This window comes from Urocampus carinirostris, chromosome 7 (assembly GCF_059441175.1).
Source record: "Urocampus carinirostris isolate Australia breed hairy pipefish chromosome 7, RoL_Ucar_1.0, whole genome shotgun sequence".
Lineage (NCBI taxonomy): Eukaryota > Metazoa > Chordata > Actinopteri > Syngnathiformes > Syngnathidae > Urocampus > Urocampus carinirostris.
The window spans coordinates 30,004,627-30,028,298 of NC_142355.1; the positions used below are offsets into that span (position 1 = coordinate 30,004,627).

General features: G+C 39.0%; 2 protein-coding genes across 2 annotated transcripts in view; one reads left to right on the plus strand and one right to left on the minus strand.

Annotated features, from left to right (window-relative positions):
- Positions 1-4,744, minus strand: part of pik3c2a (phosphatidylinositol-4-phosphate 3-kinase, catalytic subunit type 2 alpha) — a 40,586-nt gene extending 35,842 nt beyond the window's left edge. Inside the window, exon 1 of the mRNA XM_088340538.1 lies at positions 4,595-4,744. The gene's annotated coding sequence lies outside the window, so the exon portion shown is untranslated. The remainder of the gene's footprint in view (positions 1-4,594) is intronic.
- A 1,741-nt stretch (positions 4,745-6,485) lies between these two features.
- LOC148362936 (nucleobindin-2-like) lies at positions 6,486-22,869 on the plus strand. Its single transcript, XM_088340521.1, has 13 exons — positions 6,486-6,619; positions 11,350-11,499; positions 11,584-11,691; positions 11,758-11,890; positions 12,081-12,184; positions 15,325-15,510; positions 15,602-15,692; positions 15,760-15,818; positions 18,765-18,857; positions 18,936-19,025; positions 19,990-20,163; positions 20,244-20,295; positions 22,386-22,869. The coding sequence occupies exons 2-13, from the start codon at positions 11,353-11,355 to the stop codon at positions 22,457-22,459; spliced, it is 1,311 nt and encodes a 436-aa protein (XP_088196647.1). The 5' UTR covers positions 6,486-6,619; positions 11,350-11,352; the 3' UTR covers positions 22,460-22,869.
- Positions 22,870-23,672: the final 803 nt, after the last annotated feature.

Consider the following 23,672-nt stretch of genomic DNA (forward strand, 5'->3'; position numbering starts at 1 on the left):
GTTAGGAATCAAGCCAAAACCTCAGCCCAGAAGAAAGATTCAAAAGAAGCTAACAAAATTTACGACGCTACAAAACATAAACATACATTAAAAGCATCGTGGAAAGTTCACGTGGCTTGTAGCAGACGACGCAACGCAAACATTGCATGAATGAAGATGGGTACAGGTACATACTGATAGAAGATGGAAAACAGATGTCATGTACATGCAATGAATGTTATAACTAGATTAATAATAAACTTAATTTTAGAGTGTTGTTTTGTTATATATTCTGATTATCAATCCTTAATACTTTGCAACAATGTCTTTTTTTATGTGACTAGTCGTCTTATTGTGTTTAAAGTTGGGGAAAATGGGGCAGGCAACTTTATGGCTGGGCAGGCAACTTTTCAGAGTTGTCTGCCCTGGTGTCCTGTAACTTTTTGTCACTAGTTTAAGACACTGATAAGAACGCATGAAAATTATGTTTAATGTTTGAATAAAGGAAAGTACATTTAAAAAGGGTTTCCCTCAGTGCTTTTTAAGCCTGGCAGGTCACGAGGCAATCAAAGTCTGACAAAAGTCTAAGATTTAACATTTTCGCCCAGTTCAGATTACTTTGCATTCAGTCCCCATTCCTGACCACCAGGCTTAGCAAGTTTTCTTGGAGAAACCCTAGAGAAAGTTTGCCTGCTTCTGTTAAATATATATTGACTGACTAGCCTGCATGCAGCCATATTTTGACAAAAATCTGTTCTCAACAACCCTGTTAAATACATATTTAAGTTTGATTTAATGTTATCAGTTGTGCAACTTCGATGCAGATAATGTTCTTTTAAAAAGTAAATCCTTTTAATGTTTTGTCATATTTAGTAGCTGAATTATTTTTGTCAAACATTCCCACGTCAAAGCCCCGGTCACATATTTTCCATTTTCAAGATGTTCTCTTTGCCCTTTGAGCCAACACACTGCTAACAATGGCAGTTTTGAACTGTGATTGGAACGCAGCGGCAGCAACAACGCTTGTGTGGTTTTGCCGATTCATGGAGGAAGTCAATGAGTAGCTTCCAAGAATAGTTTCTTTTCTCTTTGACCTCCACATGCATTCTTAATTTGTTTCCACTCTAGCGAGTGTTCTGAGCTAACTCTCCGCTGGCAGCACCAATATTGTTTTAATGTCTTAAAGTGCCACGCCGCCACTTCCCAAATACCTTCTTTGTCAAATTGCAGTGAGAGCTAAACAGTTCTGGAGTTTGTCTTGGACCGATACCTTCTTTTTCAGCCTTTATTGCGTCAGAGCATCAACGTATGTGGGTTTTGGAGTCTGGGTTGTTATTTTTCTAGTATTTGAGGTCATGTTACTTCAGGTTGGGTTATCCTAACGATGATGGGGGAAAAAAAAAAGTTGCATATCGCAGAGCAACCAACCCTTGAGAATCATAATTGAGAATAGAGAATTTTCAGAATTTGATTTTTTTAAGAGCACCTTTTTTAAGTTGAAAGTGTTTTTTTACCCAATGTTATCACTTAACACTGCGTGTGTCCAGCACAAACGCACTATAAATAACTAAGGAACAATTAACATTGTCAATAGAAAAATGAGCATTGCTCGATTTTTATAACGATTTTCGTAGTTTTAATGAAAAAAATTCTCATATTGTTTGGTAGCACTGACATCGTTGCTGTCATATTGAAAACATTTTCCTTTTTCAGGAGGATACTAAAGCACTTTTATCCCCCCAAAATAAATAAGAGATCTTTTTACATAAAACTATAACTACATTTATTATTGACAAAATTAGAAAACAATTAACTTTAAAATAACTAACAAACAATTAAAGGACAACTCAAATACAAAAATAATATTGGATATACAGACGGTCCCCTACTTACAATCGAGTTATGAAAAACGGTAGAAACGGAAAAAAACTTCCGGATGTCAAAAAATATCTGGACATTGCTGTTAGATTTTGTATGGTGTGCACCTTTTTTCGAGTAGAGGACATTACTGTGTTGCTTCTTTCCACCGCGTGGCGCTGTGACAGGTCATCTAGCATCCACCCCGAAGAAATCCAGCTTCTACTTCCTAGTTTGTGTGTAAAACATACTACGTGTACTGTATCTCCTGCGCAATTAGAACTTTGACATTTTTATTGTTTAATATCTCGTGCATCCATTCAATATAGTTGGTGTAAAGTGTCAAGAAGAGGCGAACCGTTTTTGAAATTAAAGTGGAATAAGAAAGACTGATGCGGTTAAGAAAATGGTTGGATCGCTTTTTCTCGGCCACTTTCTACCACGTAGGAGGAAGTCGCCCAAGTCTTGAAGCTCATCTTCCAAAAGTAAGTTAAACTTAACTTTATTTATCTTTATAGAGCATATCATTTTATGAAATGTTTATATTTCAGTACAAAACAATACAGGTTACTTATACAAGCCTTCAAAATACTTATCTAAACCTTAAAGATACAAAATATAGCAGTGAAGCAACTTACAAACATATTCAACTTCCGAACGATCGTCCAGAATCTCGTTCGTAAGTAGGGCAGCGTCTGTACGTTTTTTTTGAAAGCACAGCATTGCTACAATTAACAGAGTTTAGAGAAAAGGTTAGAAAGCACAGAGAGGAAACCCCAACCTTCAAGATGAGAGTTAAATTGCCATCTGCCCATCAGCTAAATACAGTAAAATTACAAATTAAAACAAAAGAGCAATCGACAATGCACTCCCCAAAATAACTGAAATGTCTAATAAGAATGTTAGGCTTGATGATTTTCTGGGTGTAAAACCGCCAACGATAATTCGAGCTACGCGTTGGGTATTTTGTACAGGAATGTAATACTACTTACAAATAATTCTAAGGCGATTGTAGATTTTGATCAATTATGGTATGCTTCATTTTTTCTCTTCAACACACACTCATGTATAATGAGCACCCCTTCTTTAAAAAAAAAAAATAAATAAACAAATAAATAAATAAATAAATAAATAAATAAATAAATAAATAAATAAATATATATATATATATATATATTGTTCCACTTTTCCTTGGATAAAACTTTTTTTAAAACTATTGTGCATTCTCAAAGTTTGGGTGTACGTATATTTACGTTTTTTTTAAAATTACCATATTGGTGCGATATACTTCTATGAAACCTTGTGTAGTAAAGCCCAAGCAAACGTTTGATCTTTTGAGATATGAAATATGCTTGTTACACACCAAAGAAATATGGTATATACTCAGTTGTCATTAAAGTACTTTTAAAGAAAGGGATCTCAAATTGGATTTGAGGAAACACCTAACGGGTTACCAAACCTTTCGAAGCTGAGCTACTTCTATGTTACTGATTAGCACAAAGGAAAACTAGTTTGATATACATTTCCAAAAGAAGAACTTTTCATGTAATACAGTGTTAGTACTATACTATAAACAGGTTGTAAGATGTATGGTATGGTTAAAATAGGATCAAGTCAACCCCAAAACATCACACTCCTAAAAAATCAATTTATAAAAGAAAAACAAGATTTCCGATGACCCATCACTGGTGAGCTATTTTCACAACCGTTCCGTGTGCTACTCAAGTGCTCTTAGGAGGCTATCTAGAGCCCGTGCGCACCAAGTTGGTGACCCCTGCACAATAACCATCAAATTGAAGGGGTCTTGTTATAAGTACAAAGTAGAGGACACAGCGATGGGAAGCTACGTCGTTGCTGTTATGGACTTTCTGGACTAGTTTACAGGCTTGGTGCGTCGTTGCTGTCATGCACTTTCCAGAAAAATGTCAACAGGTTACCTAGTGATCTCTTTTATTGATGTGTACTATGTTTGTGTACTGGTCAACCTGTAAGGGGGTTACCACTTGTGAGGCCCCTTCTCATGGTTTACTTTTTCCTCACGCTGAGGTTTTGAGTATTTCCTTGCCCGCATGTTGGTTTAAGATCAGGCGATTGTGTAATTGTAATCCTGTGCAGTCCTTTGAGACATTTTTTAGATTGAGAGCTATATAAATAATTGTGACTTGACACTAAAAGAACGTAGAGATAACATTAATTTAATATTAGTAGGACATGTGGCAAAAATTATGAATAATTCAACATTTTTGAGTGGGAGGAAGCTTGTTTTTAATAGGTAAACAAAGTGCACTTACCTGATTCAGTGATTCCTGAATTAAATCCGAAAAATGTTTGCAAATATTTAACAAAATTCTCAAGAAATAACATGTTAAACAAACATGTTTTTAATCACGCCGGTGACTTTTCTCTTTAAACTCCCTTTTACGACGCCAGCCGAACTTCCAACTTATAAGAGTTGTTGCTAAGTTAGCGGCTAACAAAAATAGGATGAAAATAACAGTAAAACTCAACACGCTTAATTCGAATATGTTAACGATGGCGCTTTAGGGAGGAAGACTTTGTCGGCGTGGGGTTCGGTAAGAAAAAGTAGTCGCGAGTGGAAGCGAAGCGTTCCACAACAAGGAAGAAAAGCAGGTTTTAGTCAAACGGGAAGCGGCCGCTTCCAAACCGGGGGAGGGGCTGCGGTTCCGAAGCGAAAACAGACACACAAACAAAAAAGTTACGATATCAATGTATTCCATGGCGGGGGTCACTTTCTCACCTTTTAACGGTGCGGTGTTCGGAGCCATTTTTGTCCCGCAGCTGCATTTTTTTTCCATCCACTTTGCACCGCCGAGACGTCAGTTCCTGTGGAGGCTGTGAGGTTTTTGGAGAGGCCGGCCTGGAGTGTGGAGCTGTGAACCGCGCGTGGGGGTTGGAAGCGCGGGAAGCGGCGCCATCTTGTGGCGAGTTTGAACAATGGCGTCGGTAAACGTCGACTAGGCTACTTCCGCATTTCGTGGCTTAAGATTCCGGATTCCCTCGCTATAGCGCGGTTCACTTTTCACGGGTTCACCGTTTCACGGATTTCCACCAGGCAACGTGTTCTGTATTCTGATTGGCCCCAAACGTTTTCCTGTGAGGCCCACATAACTTTTCCGTTCTCTCAAGAGGGGCCGGAGTCAGTTTGTAACAGAAAAAGTGTGACAATTGCGAAAGAGGCCACAAAAAATATTGTTTTGCGGAAAGCCACAATCAAACCACCCTTCTAGATTATTCACAGAACAAATTTTGAGATGAATATTATCACTAAATATTATTAATTAAAGAATAGCCAAATTGCCCTCTCTGGATTCTTCAGAGAATAAAGGTCAGGATAAATAATAATAAATAAACAATAACAATGATTATGAAATAAAAAATAATCAAATAACACTCTTTGGGTTCTTCACAGAAAAGAGGCCATGAAACATGTCCTAACACAACCAAGATCGAAAACGCAGTGGATTTTATCTCATTATTACACTACTTTTACTACTTTCATGCCATGAGGCTCTTTAACTCCACCCAGGGGAGTAAAATCCCACATTAAACCCCACCCCCACATTTGCATATTACCCTATTTTTATTACAGTGTGTATTTTCCGTAGCACTATTTAAATACTCCATAGCAAAACGTTATACTGGGGATTTTTGTTTTATTTGTTTTATTATTTTATTTTTCAACTCAAGGATATTGCTGGAAGTGTGAATTTTCCTGCTGGGATCTATCTATCTATCTATCTATCTATCTATCTATCTATCTATCTATCTATCTATCTATCTATCTATCTATCTATCTATCTATCTATCTATCTATCTATCTATCTATCTATCTATCTATCTATCTATCTATCTATCTATCTATCTATCTATCTATCTATCTATCTATCTATCTATCTATCTTTTAGTCACTGTAGCTAACAGTTTGCCAAAGGTAAGAATATCAGTAATATGCAATCATCATAAACGTTTGATTTTTTCTTACCTTACATGGAGTGTGCGCTGCAAACCCGAGCATTTTTGATGAGTGCCTCGGTCCAATCTTTGGCTTTAGTGCATAACACAACACAACGTAACACGCAACTCTCTTATTTTTATTCGATCAAGAGTGTCCAGTAGGATCCTGTTAAACTTAAAATTTACGATCATTTAATGTTTTCTCCTATTCCAGCACACAAACACGCAACATGATGAATACTAGCGGCATTGACAGCTTTCTTTTCATCTTTTTCTGACCAGCGCAAGTACTGTTTTGCCTCCAGGCTCAGCCCCGCCCACTGTATACGTCACAGTGTTTCCAACAAATATGGAAAGCATTTCATATTGAGAAAGATAAAGCTAATATAAAATAAAACATTTCAATGTCCTTTTTGGGAACATTTTCTCTCCAGTAAAATATTACCCACTATAAATACCCACCAACCGGCGGATACCTTCATAAATATTGACAATCCAATTATTTGTATGTGACTCCGCCCACTGAATGGTTGACAGAGCGCCACGTACGATCCTGGTTAAATCAGATCGCCGCCAGCCGGATTGACAAGCAATTGGTCCAATCAGCGATCAGGGTGACTGAACCGCTGCAATATCGTCCAATTGGGGTGAGGTGGGCGGATCGTCACCATGGATACCTCCCCCGTCTGTAGGTTGATGCCACGAGCGGCTTGTATCAGGAGCAAGCAGCAGGTGGCGGCTAGAAACATTCACAAGCTAAGCTAGCAAGAAGCTCGTTCCTGAGACCAAAGTCCAGCTGGGAAAAAAAGTAAGTGCTGTTAAATGGTCTTTGTTGACCTTTACTGTTTTTGTAATCACAAATGATGCTGCCTTAAGGTGTTAGTCAACCCCCCCACGCCCCCCCGTGCAAAATCGTTTCTGCAGCCAACAGATGGTTCGTTTCTGTGTAAACAGAGTTGAGAGTTCACTGAGTTAAGGTTAAAAACAAATCATCATGGTTTTCTTATATCTGGATCGCATGTTTTGACCCCAAAAAAAATAATTTATTTTTTATGGCACATCCAAAATCAAAATAGCAAAAGTGAAACTTTAATTAGAATTGTTTATTGTTGTTGTCATTTATTCTGCATTACAAGTCAAGTCAAGTCATTTTTATTTGTATAGCCCTAAATCACGAAGAGTCTCAAAGGGCTTCACAGATTATTACACTATATTACACAAACTATTTTCAACCGACAAGAGGAGTAGGTTATTCGTATGCAATGGAGTAGAAGTGAGTTTTAAGTTTAGATTTAAACATTTCCACTGAGGTTGCAGATCGGATCTCAGGGGGAAGAGCATTCCACAGCACCGGTGCCCGGATGGAGAACGCTCTCGAACCAGCAGAAGACTTCTTTGCTCTCGGGGTCATCAGAAGACCAGCACTCTCAGATCGTAGGCTTCGGACCGGGACATAGTGGCAGATCAGATCTGAAAGATAAGAGGGAGCAAGTCCATGTATGATTTTGTACAATACTAAGAGAACTTTGAAGTCACATCTTTGGCTAACTGGGAGCCAATGCAGGTTTGCCAAAATCGGTGTTATGTGATCGTACTTTTTTGTCCTAGTTAAAAGCCTCGCTGCGGCATTTTGTACTAGCTGAAGAGACTTGACTCTGGACTTCGGGAGACCGGAGAGTAGTGCATTACAGTAATCGAGACGGGAGGTAACAAATGCATGAATTATTGTTTCCGCATCAGACTGAGACAGTATTGAACGGATTTTAGCAATGTTGCGAAGATGGAAGAAGGCAGTTCTAGTAATTTGCTTTACATGCATCTCAAAGGATAGATCAGGGTCAAATATGACACCTAAATTTTTAACTGAGTCACTCTGTGTGATGTGACATTTGTCAATGTTCACAGCAGTTTTTGAGAATAAGTCACGGCATTTAGAAGGACCAATGACTAACATTTCGGTCTTTTCAGAGTTAAGACGCAAGAAATTGAGTGACATCCACTCTTTTATCTCAGTGAGACAGGCCTCCAAATTTCCACAGTTTAGTATGGAAGATTCCTCCAACGGAAGATATAGTTGAGTGTCGTCTGCATAGCAGTGGAAGCTGATATTGTACTTGCGAATAATATCACCTAATGGAAGCATGTAAATGTTGAAAAGTAGGGGGCCGAGCACTGAACCCTGCGGAACACCGCAGGTAACATTAAAGGGCTCAGATGTCGTTTCACCATATTTAACACAGTGCGTCCTATCTGAGAGGTAGGATCTGAACCACGAGAGGACGGTTCCTGAGAGACCAATCCATTTTTCCAACCGTTCTAGTAGGATATTGTGGCGCACTGTGTCAAAAGCAGCACTAAGATCCAGCAGCAGCAAAAGTGATGATGCGCCAGAATCCATTGACATTAGGAGATCATTTGTTACCTTGATCAGAGCTGTCTCAGTAGAGTGGTTAGCCCTGAATCCTGATTGCATGGATTCAAAAAGGTTATTCTCAGATATGAAAGCATTCAGCTGCTGTGCCACTACTCTTTCGAGTACTTTAGAGAGGAAAGGTAGGTTTGACACAGGTCTGTAATTACTTAAGATTTCTGGATCAAGGTTGGGTCGTTTCAGTGTGGGTTTAATAACGGCGGACTTAAAAGCTGCTGGAACTACACCTGAGGAGAGTGATGTATTTATAATATTTAGAACTGAAGGCCCAAGGACGCTAAAAAGACTTTTAATAAGTGAACCTGGGAGCGGGTCGAACTGGCAAGTTGTCGGTTTGGCCGCATTCACCACTTGTTTGAGATCATCAAGTGACAGTTCACTAAAACCGGCCATTTTCCCAGGGCAGCCACCCTGTCGTGCATTTGTAAATTTCAGTCCTTTAATACGTGTGGTACTAACAATATCTTTTGCAATTTCTTCCTGTATGCATTGAATCTTCTTAGTGAAGAAGACCATTAAGTCCTGAGCAGAGTGTGTCGAACTATCTGCGATAGTCTGTTGCCTTGTAAGGGATGCTACAGTGTCAAAAAGGGCTTTGGGGTTGTTCTTTTGAGATGCAATCACCTTCGAAAGGTAGGCAGATTTTGCAGAGGCAAGGGCCGCTTTATACTTTAACAAGCTGTCACACCAGGTTTTATGTAAAACCTCAAGCTTGGTAGCGCGCCATTTTCTCTCCCATTTCCTGCATTCTTTTTTAAGGGTTCTAGTTTCATCAGTAAACCAAGGTGTGCGTCTTTTAGGACGTGATTTTAGTTTTATGGGCGCTATTGAATCCAGCACACTAGTCAGGGTGGTATTGAACTCATTCATGAGTGAGTCAATCGAGCCATTGTATTTAGGAAAGGACGCAACTGCTCCAGGAAGGAGTTCAAAGAGCTCAGAAACTGTGCCAGTGCTTATATTGCGTCCGCTAAATCCCTCAGCTTTTTTAACACTACATTTAGTTAGCACCTCAAATGTCACTAGATAATGATCAGAGATAACGGTAGTACACGGTAACACCATAATGTTTGAGGTTAAAACTCCTCGAGTCAGAATCAAGTCTAGCGTGTTCCCATTTTTATGGGTTGGCAAATCAACCAATTGATTAAAACCAAATGCATCAATTAGAGAACTAAACGCAATAGTAAATGAACTGTGTGGGGAGTTCATATGAATGTTAAAGTCTCCCATAATTATCATTTTGTCTGCATAGGTTACTAGTTCAGACAAAAGTTCAGCAAATTCGTCTAAGAAAGTTGTGTATGGCCCAGGTGCACGATAGATAGTTATTACGTCAATTGACAATAAAGAGGACCGCATCACAAGAGCCTCAAACGTTTTGTAATTATTAGAGGTACGTGGATTAAATTTGAGCGATTTTTCAGAGATTAGCGCAACACCACCACCCCTTTTCAACGTGCGCGCTAAATGACTACTCTCGTAGTCTGGGGGAGAGGCATAATTTAGCGCTAAGTACTCATCCGGGCGCAACCACGTTTCACAAAGACCCATACAGTTAAGTTTATAATCACGAATAATGTTATCAACAAGTAAAGCTTTTGGAGCAAGCGATCTAATATTTAACAGACCAAATTTCAGCTTTGCTGAATCATTTGACTTAGCTGAACTCTTTGTAGTCTTTGTCGAGATCTTCAAAAGCTCCCGGCGTTGTGGCCGTTCGTGAGCGCTGAGTTTAAAGCGTCGGTTGTCCGGCGAGGAATGAATGGTGGAATTAGTTACATCCTCGCGTCCATCCTCGCGTCCATCTTGCTGCTTGGACTTCACACGCTTCACACATCTACCTGCACGGCAACCACGCTTCTGTTTCCTTTCTTTACGGCGCCGTCGGCGTCGTTTATTAAGAGGAATAGCTGTCCACAAGGATCCCGGGTCTCTTTGAAGTTCACTCGGTATATCATGGGCGGTATAAAAAGTGCCCGAAAAGTCGAAATTTAGACGCTCACCCAACCGAATAAGTTCGTCCCTACTGTAAGTGTTTTTGGCCACACATGTGTCCAAAAGTGAAAGCAAAAAAGACAAGAGAACGGCAATAAATAGAAGATTAGCTGGAGAGCTACGAGCCGCAAGCATGTATCCAAGGCTTCCTGATTATTGTCAAAAAATTTCTCAAAACAAAAACATGTAAAATGGAAAGACAAATGAGGACGCTACATTAACCAGAAAACAAAGGAAAATATATCAAAATACATTTTCAGACAGGAGTGAGCAGATGCGTAGCTTGTTAGCTCTCACCCCTTTACAAAACTAAATGAAATATTAATGTATTTTCACATAGATATATAAACATATACATACATACACACTCATAACAACGTCTTGAACATTATTTACAACAAGATTAGTCGTGGCACTCCAGGATAAACATGTAATAAAAGGGTTAAAGGGGAAAAATAAGATGAAAAAGAGTATTATGATAAATATAATGCAAATATCTACCAGCTAGATCTTTCAGACTGGCGTAAGTGCATCAGAACAATAGTGCAATGAAACATACTGCAATACAGCAACATATTCTCCAAATAGGAGTTGAAAAATGAAATATGAATATATTTTTTTCTGTACATAGGCTGTGTATATATTTTTCAGTCTTTTGTTTTTGTTAAGGGTGACGATGGCACTTGGGAAGCCACTTTCTATGAGCCTATCATTCCTTGTTTGAAGCGATCTGTAGCGTCTGCCAGAGGGCAGTATGTCAAAAAGTGGGAGGGCAGGGGAAGCGGGATCCTTTATAATGTTGTTGGATCTGCGGTATAATAATGTCCTTCAGACTGGGCAGAGAGCGGCTTATGATTTTCTTGGCTGTGTTGATGACCGTTCTGTGATTCTGTAGGACAGAGCCACAATTTGACATGTAAAATAAACAATAAGACAAACCCCAGTATGCTGGAAGCATATGGTAAAAGTGCATTCCACACCTCCTTCAAAATTTTAACAACTCCAGCTCTGGTTTTGATTCGTGAAGATTGCATGCTTCCTCTGGCAATCTAACAAAAAGCATGTCGTGATCATAAATGTTTGCATGTCATTATTTCTATATTTCAAAGCGGATGGCGCTGGTGCAAAGTAAAGCGCTGGCCAATTGTGCTCTCGTTCTGCTGAGTCTCTGGCTGTGCATCTACTCCCTGCCCATCGTTGAACAGAATAAAGACAATACATCCCCTAAAGAAGATGACAAGAACGCCCCACAAAGTACAGTAAGTCACAATGTTTTTTTGAGAGATGTTAGAAATAATCAACATGACATGTATCCAGATAATTAAAAGTGTTCCATGTGTCAGGAAACCGGGCTACACTACGACCGCTACCTCAGGGAGGTAGTCGAATATCTGGAAAAAGACCCTCACTTTCGTGAGAAGTTACAAAACGCCAACATGGACGACATCAAGGTATAATACGGGGAGAGCGGGAAAAACCCATCTGTTGACTCGCACACATGTGACGTCAATTCGCAGCAAGGCAAACTGGCCAAAGAGCTGGACTTTGTCCACAACAATCTGCGCACCAAACTGGACGAACTGAAGAGGGAGGAGATGAACAGGCTGCGACTGCTCATCAAGGCCAAACATGACATAGTAACCGGAGATGGTGAGTTGCTACCTAAACAACATGGGCTTAAATTGTTGCACAAAACGTGTTGTCATGCACTTCAGCTGTTGAAATACCGGACGTGACTTTAAAATTGAAAACGGGAAGAGGGTGACGACATTCTTTGGCTGTACTGGTTCTAATGTGACTTAATCCTACATCATAAGGAAGTGTCATGTCTTCCTCACAGGATGGAAAGTTGACCATCAAGCCTTGCTGAAACAGTTCGAGCACCTCAACCAAGACAATCCGCATTCCTTTGAGCCTGAGGACCTGGACCGCCTCATCAAATCGGTATGAAGAAGAAAAAACACAACGATAACACAAGTGCAGAAACCCCCCGAGATACGTTGTGGAATAAGGCGTAATTTGGCCCCTCCATACAAAATTTGTCACGATTACCTCCATTGTTGACTCATGTTCTTTTTTTTACACAGTAGACCACCGGGTTTACATTATTTTCATGTTACTATGTGGACTAAGATATTATTATTTTGGCCCCTCGTTATAGCATTTGCCTTTCTACACGCCATCAAAGACAATAATTTTGCTAGCCCAAAAACTGATCAAATTCTAATTTGCAGTGTTCGTGCGTATGACAAGATGTCTGCTATTGGTCAACGTCATATAAATTGCCGGTCTGCCATTGGTTTGCGCCACAACATCAAGAAAACACAGATATGTTATTGTCTGAACTACTTCCCACGATACCTTTCTCTTTTTTTATTCAGTTCGGAACCTTCTGTTCTTCGTATAATTTTGCTAGTCTGTGATACGATCCTATATTTTTATTACTGTTTTTTAAAGTAGGGGTTAGAGCAGGGGTCGGGAACCTATGGCTCGCGAGCCATATATGGCTCTTTCTATGAGTACCTATGGCTCAGAGACCAATTTGATTGCATGCAAAATTTCTCCATCTTGTTCAAAACCGGGTATGTCTATGCTATTCAGGTACACGTAAAGCCAAACCAAAGCTAAATGCAAAGGGAACACTTCGCAGTATATATAGGGCACGTTTTTCACTACAATTTACAGTCAAGGTGTCACACAAAAAAAGGGGGGAAAAAAACTTGTTTTGGCTGTACAACGCTAAAGAATCCTTTATTTAAAAGTTCACTATATAATCTGTGTTCAGTGTTCAGATACTTTATGATGAATCCACAGAACTGTAAATACGCCAAAACACCGGAAGAGAACTTAGTCATTTGATTGGGTGAGTGGGTGGGATGGGTGGAGCTATGCAAAAAGTACAAGCATTCCCTCCCATCTCTCGCCAAAGGTAAGCACATTAGGCTCCCTATGCTTAGAATGTTGTGACGTTTTTACAAAATAAATGCTTGCATCTGGTTTTGAAACCAATATGTATGAAAAAAAGGGTCAAAAGGAGTTTAACCGATCTTGAGTAATTGCAAGAAAGAGACAAGTTTAAAGTGGTCTGTTTGTTGAATTTGGGACAGGGGCTCTGGCATTATTCTCTTTTCATAATTTTTATCAAATCATCAAAAATAAATGTGCTGAAGACTATGCTTTTGTCTGGGGCGCGGGTTTAGCAATTTAGTAAATTTGTCTCATAATATATGGTGTGGCTCTTTCCCAAAATAAAATTAATATTTTTTGCTTTTATGGCTCTTTGAGTCAAAAAGGTTCCCGACCCCTGGGTTAGAGGTTTCCAGTGATGCTAATGAGAGAAGCAAAAACATGACAACCATGGAAAAGAAAGTTGCGTTTATAAAAAATACAAAATAGGCAAATGAATGGCTAAGCATCGTAAGCTTCGCTAAGGAATAAGGATGTAATAAAAGACAATTTTTAAGAATAAGGAGGTGATTAAAACCAGCTAAGGCTTCTAAGGGCATGATATTCCTAGATATTGGAAGTTTTAAAATCAGTTTCATTTTAATCCGCCTTTGCCATCTCCTCTCCCCATCTGCATTCACCCGGTACTCCACTCGACCAGCTCAAGTCACAACACGGCTCGCTACAACGGGTCAGGTGTATCGACATTTCGTTCTGTGTACATTGTTACAAAGAATGACAATACAAAGGAAATTATTTTTATTATTATTATTATATCACACCTTAGGTAGCTGAAATGTCTGTTTTTCTTCGTGTGTGTATTAATTTGTAATGTAGTTTAATCTTATGCATGTATTCTGAATTACACATAGGTACACACATAAGTAGTACTTACGACCATATTTTCACTACCATAGGGCGCTCCCAGTTAAAAGGTCTCTTAGCTGGTTGTATTTCTGTATTTAACACTACACAGGGCGCACCGCACGATAGGGAACGAGAGCCCTCTGCCTACAACAACACAGACAAACATACAAGTGTGCGTATATAAAAATACAACAGAAGCAAAACTGAGTTTGGTTGTAGTTTATTTAAGTATTGATTACAAACTAAAATACACAGATAAAACAAATTGTAAAAACAAATAGATGTTTGGCACTCACAAACAAAAATGTCAACATTCTCGTCCTCTTGTTTCTCCATTAAAAGGTTGCCAAGGTTTCCAAAAGCTCTAACAGTCCATGCAGACACGTAAGGAAGTTTCTGCGCTACTCCGTCCCGGTCCAGATTGAAAAATGACACTGTTTAAGGAACTATAGTGGAATAAATGATGGATAAATTATTCCACAGTAAAATTAAGCACTAAGACAATAACAATATCTTTTAAATTGCTTTTAAATACGTTACTGCGTTAGCATCCATGAGTGCTTCCGCGAATAATGCATTGCTTGTGACGTCACGTGTCCTCTTCTGCTTGTGAGAAACTTGTGCTCACACTTGAGAAGGCATAAAAGTCACAGGAGCTCACATAGAAGTAGCATTTAGTTGAACTCATGGACCATCCCACAAACACATCGGATTTCACCCAAAAATGACAAGGCTCGAACCTGTGACCTCCCAGTCTCAGGGCCGTGCGCCCAACGCTAAGCCACCAAGCTGGTCTCCATCCGCGGCTTTGCATTACACACAGGCGCGCCCCACAATTCAAAGAAAATCCTAGACTTTGATGTGCGCTTTATGGTTGTGAAAATGCGGTATGTACTATTTTGTTGTTTTTAGCTTGGGTACCGGGTGTTCGGAAGGAATTGGCTAGTTATACGTTTGGCTATCCATGGGCCCCACCAGGTTGTACTTGCCCAAAATACACCACAGGAAATGGTGCCCTAGCAATTGGAAGTTTTAGGGTTAGAGTTTAAAAAAACTGACAACAAACAATTTAAGCTTTAAGTGAAAGTCAAAGTGGTGGCGTGAAATTGATCCAAGGCTAGCTAGAACGGCTCCTACGACCCTAGTGGTTAAGAGATCCAACTAAACACCCTGCGCTATACGGCAATTTCAATTTGCGATCCCAATTCACGGATCATTGTTGGGGGTCTAGTGTACTGTAAAATCTTGTCTCTACCGATCGGCACTGGTAGGCTACGAAAGACCTTGAGAACTTCGATGTGGAGCGGCACAACGAATACAAGCGCTACGAGATGATGAAGGAGCACGAAAGGCGGGAAAAGCTGAAGGTCATGACGGAAGAGGAGCGCAAAAAAGAGGAGGAACGCTTTGAGGAGTTGAAGAAGAAACACGCCGATCACGCTAAAGTCAACCATCCGGTAAGTCAACCAAACCTTTTTTCCTCCATTTTTGTAGTTGTTAAAAAAATGACATTGTACCCCTTGAGGTCTGATACAGTTGCGTCCACAGGGAAGCGAGGACCAATTGAAGGAGGTCTGGCAAGAGTCGGACGGGCTGGACCCGGACGATTTCGATCCGAAAACGTTCTTCAAAATGCACGGTAGCCCTGAAGATTTTTAAAGTAAATAATTTATTTAGAAATACTCTTAACTGGCGTGCATGTGCAGACAACAATGGCGATGGCTTCTTTGATGAGAACGAGCTCGAGGCCCTCTTCACAAAAGAGGTATGATGACATCGTTCCATCACATTTATTATTTATCAGTCATCCATCCATCCATTATCTGCAGCGCTTATCCTCAGCAGGGTCTCGGGGGTGCTGGAGCCCATCCCAGCTATCTTCGTGCTCTGTGTATAACCCTTAATCTCAAAAAGTCTACTAGGGCTGTACAGCCTACAGACTATTATTACACTATCCCCTGATCCACAGACAAATTTTTCACATTTTTCTATTTTGACACACTCAGGCCAATGTTAGCTAATTACCTTAAAGACACATTTTGTGTGTTATTCCCAAAGAAACCAATTACCTCAGTTTCTGACATTTTATTTGTTCACAAATCCCTAAACTTCCTGGGTTGTGGGGGCACCACATCCTGTAGTGTGTCTTGGGCAAGTACGGCCTGCTGGCACCCGTCCCTCTCCAGGCTGTTCTCTGGGTTGGGGTTTGCTGGTTTTCGTATATACCAGTAGCAGGGGAAGCCTCCTGATCTGACTCAGATATAGCACCTTTATCATCTGGTTGCCGTTGTTGTTGAGCTCAAGTGTCCTGCTCTTCTGAGAACACACCAGATCCTAAATTACCAAGTACAGAAAAAATCCCAGAAATTATAATTGAACTATCTACCGCACTTTAAAGACTTAAAAATACAGTAAATGAAATCTGATTTATTAGCCCAATATCTCAACCAGAAAACATTATCGATGCTAACTTGTGAGTTTATCTTCATATCACCCAACCCCAAAAATGGAAAAGTACAGTTTTTTTTAGAAGAAGCAATATACTAGAATTACAGTATGTATTTTTTTCTCTAAACTGTTGGGTTTTTTATATTATACTGTCAGAAAGAACTGAAATTTGGTGAGGTAGGTACGTTTTCTAATATATTAATTTCCATTATGTTACATAATTATACTTCATAAATGATTTTATTCTGTTTTTATTATTGTGTTTCTAACTTATTTTATTGATTATTGTCAAGGTTAAAACTTGAGATTGTATTACGATAAAGAAAGAACACACTCTGAGTCGGGGATTAGGTTTTCGATAGCCCTTCCATTGGATGTGCGTATTACTTCCCGGCTAAATAATTACACACCCCCAATGGCTACAGACACATTTATTGCAAAAACAGGCATAAAACAACACAACTGATTGGCTTAAACGAGATCACATGAATACACGAATCTGAAAGCTTACACAAAAATCACATGTTTAATTGAGTAGAATAATGCTGGTCGCTAGGTGGCGTGCCAGCATAATAAATGAGCAGTAAGAAAAGTGAAACTTTGTAAGACAAAAGGTACAAGGAATGTAGATAAGGGAGGCAAGCTCATGAGCACACTTCCCAGCACCAAAGTGAAGGCCATCTTGATTAATAGTTAGCGGGCCCCAAGAGGATACAATTGTTGCTAGAATACAAACAGCACCTAGATATGATCTTTGGCTTCGTTAAGGTACTTTTGATGATGAAATCATACATAGGCACATACAAACTATAATCAAGCTATAATTTCCCTTACATTTATGCATTATTGAATTGAAATGAAATTATCTGCATTTAAATAGCGCTTTTTAAGTCAATGAAGACTTCCCAAAGCGCTTTACAATGTGCTTCACATTTACTAATTCACACACACTCACACACCAATAGCAGACATTCAAGGCGCCAACCTGCTTATGGGGGTATTAGGGGTTCAGTGTCTTACCCAAGGACACTTCGACATGTAACACGGAGGACCCGGGATTCGAACCTGCGATCTCTCTCTACCTCCTGAGCTAAATACAGGACTGTCTCAGAAAATTGTACTTTATTTTCTGGAATTCAATGTTTAAGACTAAGATTTCATACTTTATGGATTAATTACAAATATTGCAAGTATTTTTTTTTTTAATATTGCTGGTTATGGAGAAAACTCAAATATCCCATCTCAGAATATTGGAATATGATGAAAAAGTATACCACTAAGCTGTAAGCCATAAAATTCAATTTTGAAATAATAAAAGGATTGCAGTTTTATTTTATTTTATGATACATTAATATTTTTTTCCAGGTAAAAAAGAAAAACATTTAAATATAATCGCAGTTCCTGTAGTTGATTAAAATATTTTGTATTATTTGTAATGCGAGTAATCTAAATCTTTTGAAAAATGAAATTTTATTATTATAAATTATAATTATTCAAACACATTGTTACACAAAAAATCTCAAAGAAAATGTAAGGTGTTTCATTGTGTTGAGGAAAACAAAATCTGAATTAAAGCAATTTCTGGCACTCGGTGGTATTTTAATTAATCCTGATGTGGTTTAGACAATTGCAGTTTTGAAATATTTTCTTGAATTACACGATATACAGACGCTGCCCTACTTACGTAGAAGACGATCGTTTGTAAGTTGAATTTGTTCAAAAGTTGATTCAGTGCTATATTTTGTATGGAGTGTATGTTTAAGGCTCATATAAGTATATATAAGGCTTGTATAAGTACCCTGTATTGTTTTCTAAAACATTTCATAAATGAATATGCACTATAAAGATAAATAAAGTGAAGTTTAACTTACTTCAAGAGTTAGGCGACTGCATCCTCCGTGGTGGAAAATGGACGAAAAAAGCGTTTTGACCATTTTTCAACCATATCAAGCTTTCTTATTACACTTTCATTTCAAAAGAAATGTCTCGCCTGTTCTTCACACTTTATACCAACCATATTGAATTGATGCATGAGATATTAAACAGTAAAACGTCAAAGTTTCTTAGCGTGTTGGAGATACAGTAAACGTAGAATGTTCGTATCTACCGTTTTTTGTAAGTCGAATGTTCGTAAGTAGGGGAGTGTCTGTACATTCTAAAATGTTTTGTTCATTTCAATGCATGTTTAATTATATTTTAGGAACCAAATCAAGACGATCTCGACTGTAGATTGAGATAAAGCATTGTATGATCTTCGTTTAAGCTTGAGAAGGTGTACAACCCCAAAAACCAAGAAGACGATATGGTGGCTATGGAAGAGGAGAGGCTGCGCATGAGAGAACACGTTATGAATGAGGTAAAACAAATAAAGTCGCATGTAGTAATACATTTTGTCATGTCACAGGTATATGCCGTAACGTATTAAATTCTGCAGGTGGACACAGACAAGGACAGACTGGTTTCACTTGCAGAGTTCCTTGCTGCCATGAAAAAGCAGGAATCCCAAAAAATGGAGGACTGGGAGGTCAGATTTCTCTAACAAGTTTAATTATTAGACATTAAGTAGACAACCAGGATGGTGCCCCTGCCTTCTGACATTTTTACTTTATGGTGTGGAATAAGATGTTTTTTTTGCCCCTCTTTATGGCATTTTTCCCACTATACGGCATCAACTACAAATTATTTTGCATGCCCCAAAACGTACCGAATTCAAACTGTGCAGTGTTCTTGCTTATGTGGAGTTACATCTCTTAAGATGTCTGCCTTCTATTGGCTGACGTTGTGTAAGATGCTAGTCTGCTATGGGATTGCGTCACGACATCATGAAAATGCCTAAGTGCTATTGACTGAACTACCTCCCACAATGCCTTTATCTCTCTTCGTTCAATTCAGAAAGATGTGTGCTTTGTTTAATTTTTTTGTATTTGCTATGGGTCACAAGGCATGCGGTCATGCTAAAGGAGGAAGCAAAAACATTATAACCATGAAATCAAACATGATGTAATAAAGAAATATAAGGAAGGCACACGCATTGTGAAACTCGCTAAGGAATATTGTCGTAACCCATCGACGATCTGTACTATTGTAAGGAACAAAGAGGCAAGTGAAGCTGGAAAATAGTCTATGACAGTCCTTGCAAGCTAAAATTTTAATTTGCCTTCTCCTCCCCGCTCTGCATCCACCCGCTACTCCATGAAATCATTTTTTTCTTTTAGACGTATATTTAAAATGTTATTTCATTATATACAAGTATTTTATATGTAAGGAATACTTGCCATATAGAATATTGTTATTTGACAGTTTTATTTGGAGTACTTTGGGTTAGGAAGGCATTATCTTATTACCGTTGGGTTCTATCCCCCACTCGACGACAATTTCACTTTGTAATCCCCACCTCAGAACGGATAAACGTCTTATAATGGGTTCTACTGAATTGATTATTACATTGCTGTGGTTTAAAAATTTTAAATATCTTTCTCGGCTTCCAGACTTTGGACCAGCAAAATTCCCCTTTCACCGAGGAGGACCTGGCAGCGTATGAAAAGCAGCTGACCCAGGAGGGCAAGCTAATCATGGAGAGGGCGGAGGAGTTGCAGAAGCAACGTGAGGAGCTCCAAAAAAAGCAAGATGCGCTTAATGCTCAGAAGGACGACATTCAGAAGGTCTTTAAATGCAGCACGGGATGCCATCATCCTTCATGGTTACTGGCCATTCAGCTTGTATGCACTTTCTTCTATTTAAGGCCATGGATGAGCTGGAGAAGAGAAAGACCCAATCTAAGTCTGACGTCAAAGGTCAGTAAAGTGATGCGCCCATAAAAAAGTATTGTCCTTTGATGCCTGAAGGTGGCGGCAAAGATGGCTTTAAAGGGACACTGTGTAATATTTAACTGTTAGATGTCGCTGTATAATGCAGGGGTGTCCAACCTTTTTCAAGCTAAGAGCTACTTTTTACTACTAATTAATTCAAAGGGCATCCAGCTTGATATGAATTTCTAAAATAACAACTTATCATGTTGTTAGTTACAATGTTATAACCAGGTTCATGATTGAAAGTAGGGTTAACCGACTGTCAACCACTAAAAACATAATTTTACCAGAAAATCACAATGACCCAGCACTGGTAAGAACAGGTCCGCGGGCACCTCAGCTGTCCTTAACGGGAACCACGTTGGAGACCCCTGGTGTAGTGCGGCCGAAAACGAGTGCTACAAAGCGCAAAGAAGATCACAAACTACAGAGTCAAAGTGACCAAACTCCACCATTTTTCTTCTCGTTTTTTTGCTCAGCTTTTCACAAGGTTTTTTTTTTTGGGGGGGGGTACCATTAGCAGCAAGATGGCGAACAATTGTGTCAGTTCCTCTAGGTGAACCTGATGTTATGTAAAATAAATATAAATTTCTCGACTTATTAGTATTTTAAAAGATGCACGTTTATATGATCGTTCCTCTATTTTTGCTTCGCATGAAAACAAATTTGTACCAATAGGAGGGGCCAAATAATACACACTGTGCAAAATGTACTGTGGTAGTGAGTGAAAATGCTGCAATAAAATCAATATTTCTATTTCAGCAATTTGAGCCCTGAGATTCCAATTATAAAGCTCATGAAAATATGGTAAAATTAATTCGAATTGTTATTGTTCTGTCGACAAACGTATTTGTTTTGAAAAAACCCGCGTCTCTATGATAGTTTAAATATTTGTGCTTAAATCAATATTGTTTTAACTTGTTTGCAACTAAACATAAAATGTCCCTTTTTAAATAAAACACAGCTCATCTAATTTTGTGCCCATGCCACTACAATAGGCCCAAAAATACTCTTTATCTTTCATTGGTTTATTAAAAAACAAACATGACAGAAAGCCCAAAAAAACATTAAAAAAAAAAGTCAAATTATTGTTCGGCACTTTGTTTGCATTACATTGGTTTGAATGAACTACAGACGCTGCCTACTTACGAGTGAGATTGAATTGGATCGTAAGTTGCTTCAGTGTTAAATTTTGTACGTTTCAGGTTTATATAAGTATGTTTAGGGCTTGTTTAAGTAACCTGTATTGTTTTCGACTAAAAAAATAAACATTCATAAAATAACATGCTCTGTAAAGATATATAAAGTGAAGTTTAACTTACTTTTGGAAGATGGGCTTCAAGAGTGATGCGACTTCCTCCTCCGTGATAGAAAGTGGCCGAAAAAAAGCGATCCAACCATTTTCTCAACCGCATCAAGCTTTCTTATTCCATTTTCATTTCAAATGAAACTTCTCACCTCTTCTTTACACTTTACACCAACCATATTGAATGAATGCACAAGATATTAAACAATAAAAATGTCAAAGTTCTTAGCGTGCTGGAGATACAGTATAGAATGTTTACACATGAACCAGGAAGAGGAAGCGGATTTCTTCTTCAGGGTGGATGCTGGGTGACCTCTCACAGCGTCACTAGCCGGTAGCGGCGGAAAGAAGCACTACAGTAATCTAACAAATCTAACTTACAGCAACGTCCAAGTATTTTTCGACATCCTGAAACTTTTTTTTGTGTCTACCGTTTTTCGTCGAATTTTCGTAAGTAGGGGAGTGTCTGTACATTGAAGTCATGGGAGGAGCTTCAAATGCATCAATTCAAATGACAAGTTTAGTATTTTAAAGGTTTTTCTAGACTCCGTAACACATGCTGTTGTAGTAGATGTTCACTTTAACCATTGCTCATAATAATTTTGACGTTTTAATGCATAATATGGTGAAGCTTTAAAAGCATGCTACTTCAATCTATAATCATGCTGCTATTCAGTTAGCAATGCTTACTCCCCACGTTTTGGCAGTCTCATTAAAGGAGCAGTAAAACAAAAGTTTATGAATTGACACAGTTTATTTTCTATTACAGTTTCCGGACCCGGAGGAGTCGAAGGTGAACAGGGACTAAACCGGCACCAATCGCAAACTACTACGGCTCTCTGACACGTTTGTTGAGTCCTATCGTGAAGCTTGTGTGTGCTCGTCTTCATTTTCTGCCCAAATAGATTTTGTTGTGTTTTGGACTATTAATCTATGAGAAGCCAAACATTCTCTTAAGTTTCTTACTTTAAGAACTACGATTTCCTATCCCTCGATAAAAGTGGGCCTAAAACAGACAGGTTTTTTTGGGGGGTATTTACAGTTTTTGCCTAGGGGTACATTTATTTTATTTATTAATTTATTCGTTTAAATGTATAGTATCGTCGTGAAAACCACAACTATGAAGATGTTTATATTTAATCTACTGAATGAAACGATATGATTTTATATAATGATTCCTTCGAGAGTTTTCAGGGCCCCGACATTTCACTATCATTTTGTTTGGACTGACAATAAAGCAAATGAGGCAGCAAGTTGACTGTGTTTTGCTAAGTAGAAATTGAAGTTATAACAAGATACTTATTTGGTTCTCACGTGCAGCAGTGTGTTTTCAACAGAGCTAAGAAAAACAACGCTTAATGATGAAATACGCTTTCAGACTTTTAAGTAAAGTTAATTCGTTTTTGTCTTTCCAACACTTTTGTAATCATTGTGGGCATTTTAAAACTGAAAAAAAAAGCTTTTTGGAGGACATAGCACAACTCTTAAACAGCAAATAAAACGGTAAACGATCAATCAAGGTCGTTACCAATGCTTGAAAAGTACACAAGAGCATTTCTCTTTAGAAAATGCAGGCCTTCTTGCTAGCACTTTCTGTATCATGTGATCAAGCTAAACCAATCAACCATTAGCCTGTCACGGTTGCTATGGCGCCCAATTGGTCCCCGCCGTGTGGCGCCAGCTTCTGTCACGGTGGCCATGGCGCCCGATCGGCCCCGCCCATGGGCGCCAGCTGTAGCTTGTTGACGGATTGGCTCCCTGTCAGTATTTAAACTCTCATGTCAGTCCCCTTTTGTCGGTCCGTCTGCGAATCTCCAATTTTACACAGCAAGCCCTTTTTTTCGCCTTTCCTGTGTTTTTGCTCTTGTTTTTTTCCCGCTACTATCTGTTTGATCTCGACCACGGCTCCTCTCCTCTCCGGGTTTTCGACTTTTTTTCCGTTCCCGCCATCGCTTGCCACGGAAGTCCCCCTTCCGCGGCTGAGCAATCTACTCCCCGCGACCAACAATTTCCGGATCAAGTGTGCGCTCCTCTCCCTTCTCCCCAATAAAACTGA

What these genes read in the sequence shown, in the direction of transcription:
- LOC148362936 (XM_088340521.1), top strand. Translation starts at nt 11,353, where the DNA reads ATGGCGCTGGTGCAAAGTAAAGCGCTGGCCAATTGTGCTCTCGTTCTG. An exon ending in CCAACATGGACGACATCAAG is followed by an intron (nt 11,692 to 11,757) that starts GTATAATACGGG and finishes GTCAATTCGCAG; the next exon opens with CAAGGCAAACTGGCCAAAGA. An exon ending in ATCTAAGTCTGACGTCAAAG is followed by an intron (nt 20,296 to 22,385) that starts GTCAGTAAAGTG and finishes TTTCTATTACAG; the next exon opens with TTTCCGGACCCGGAGGAGTC.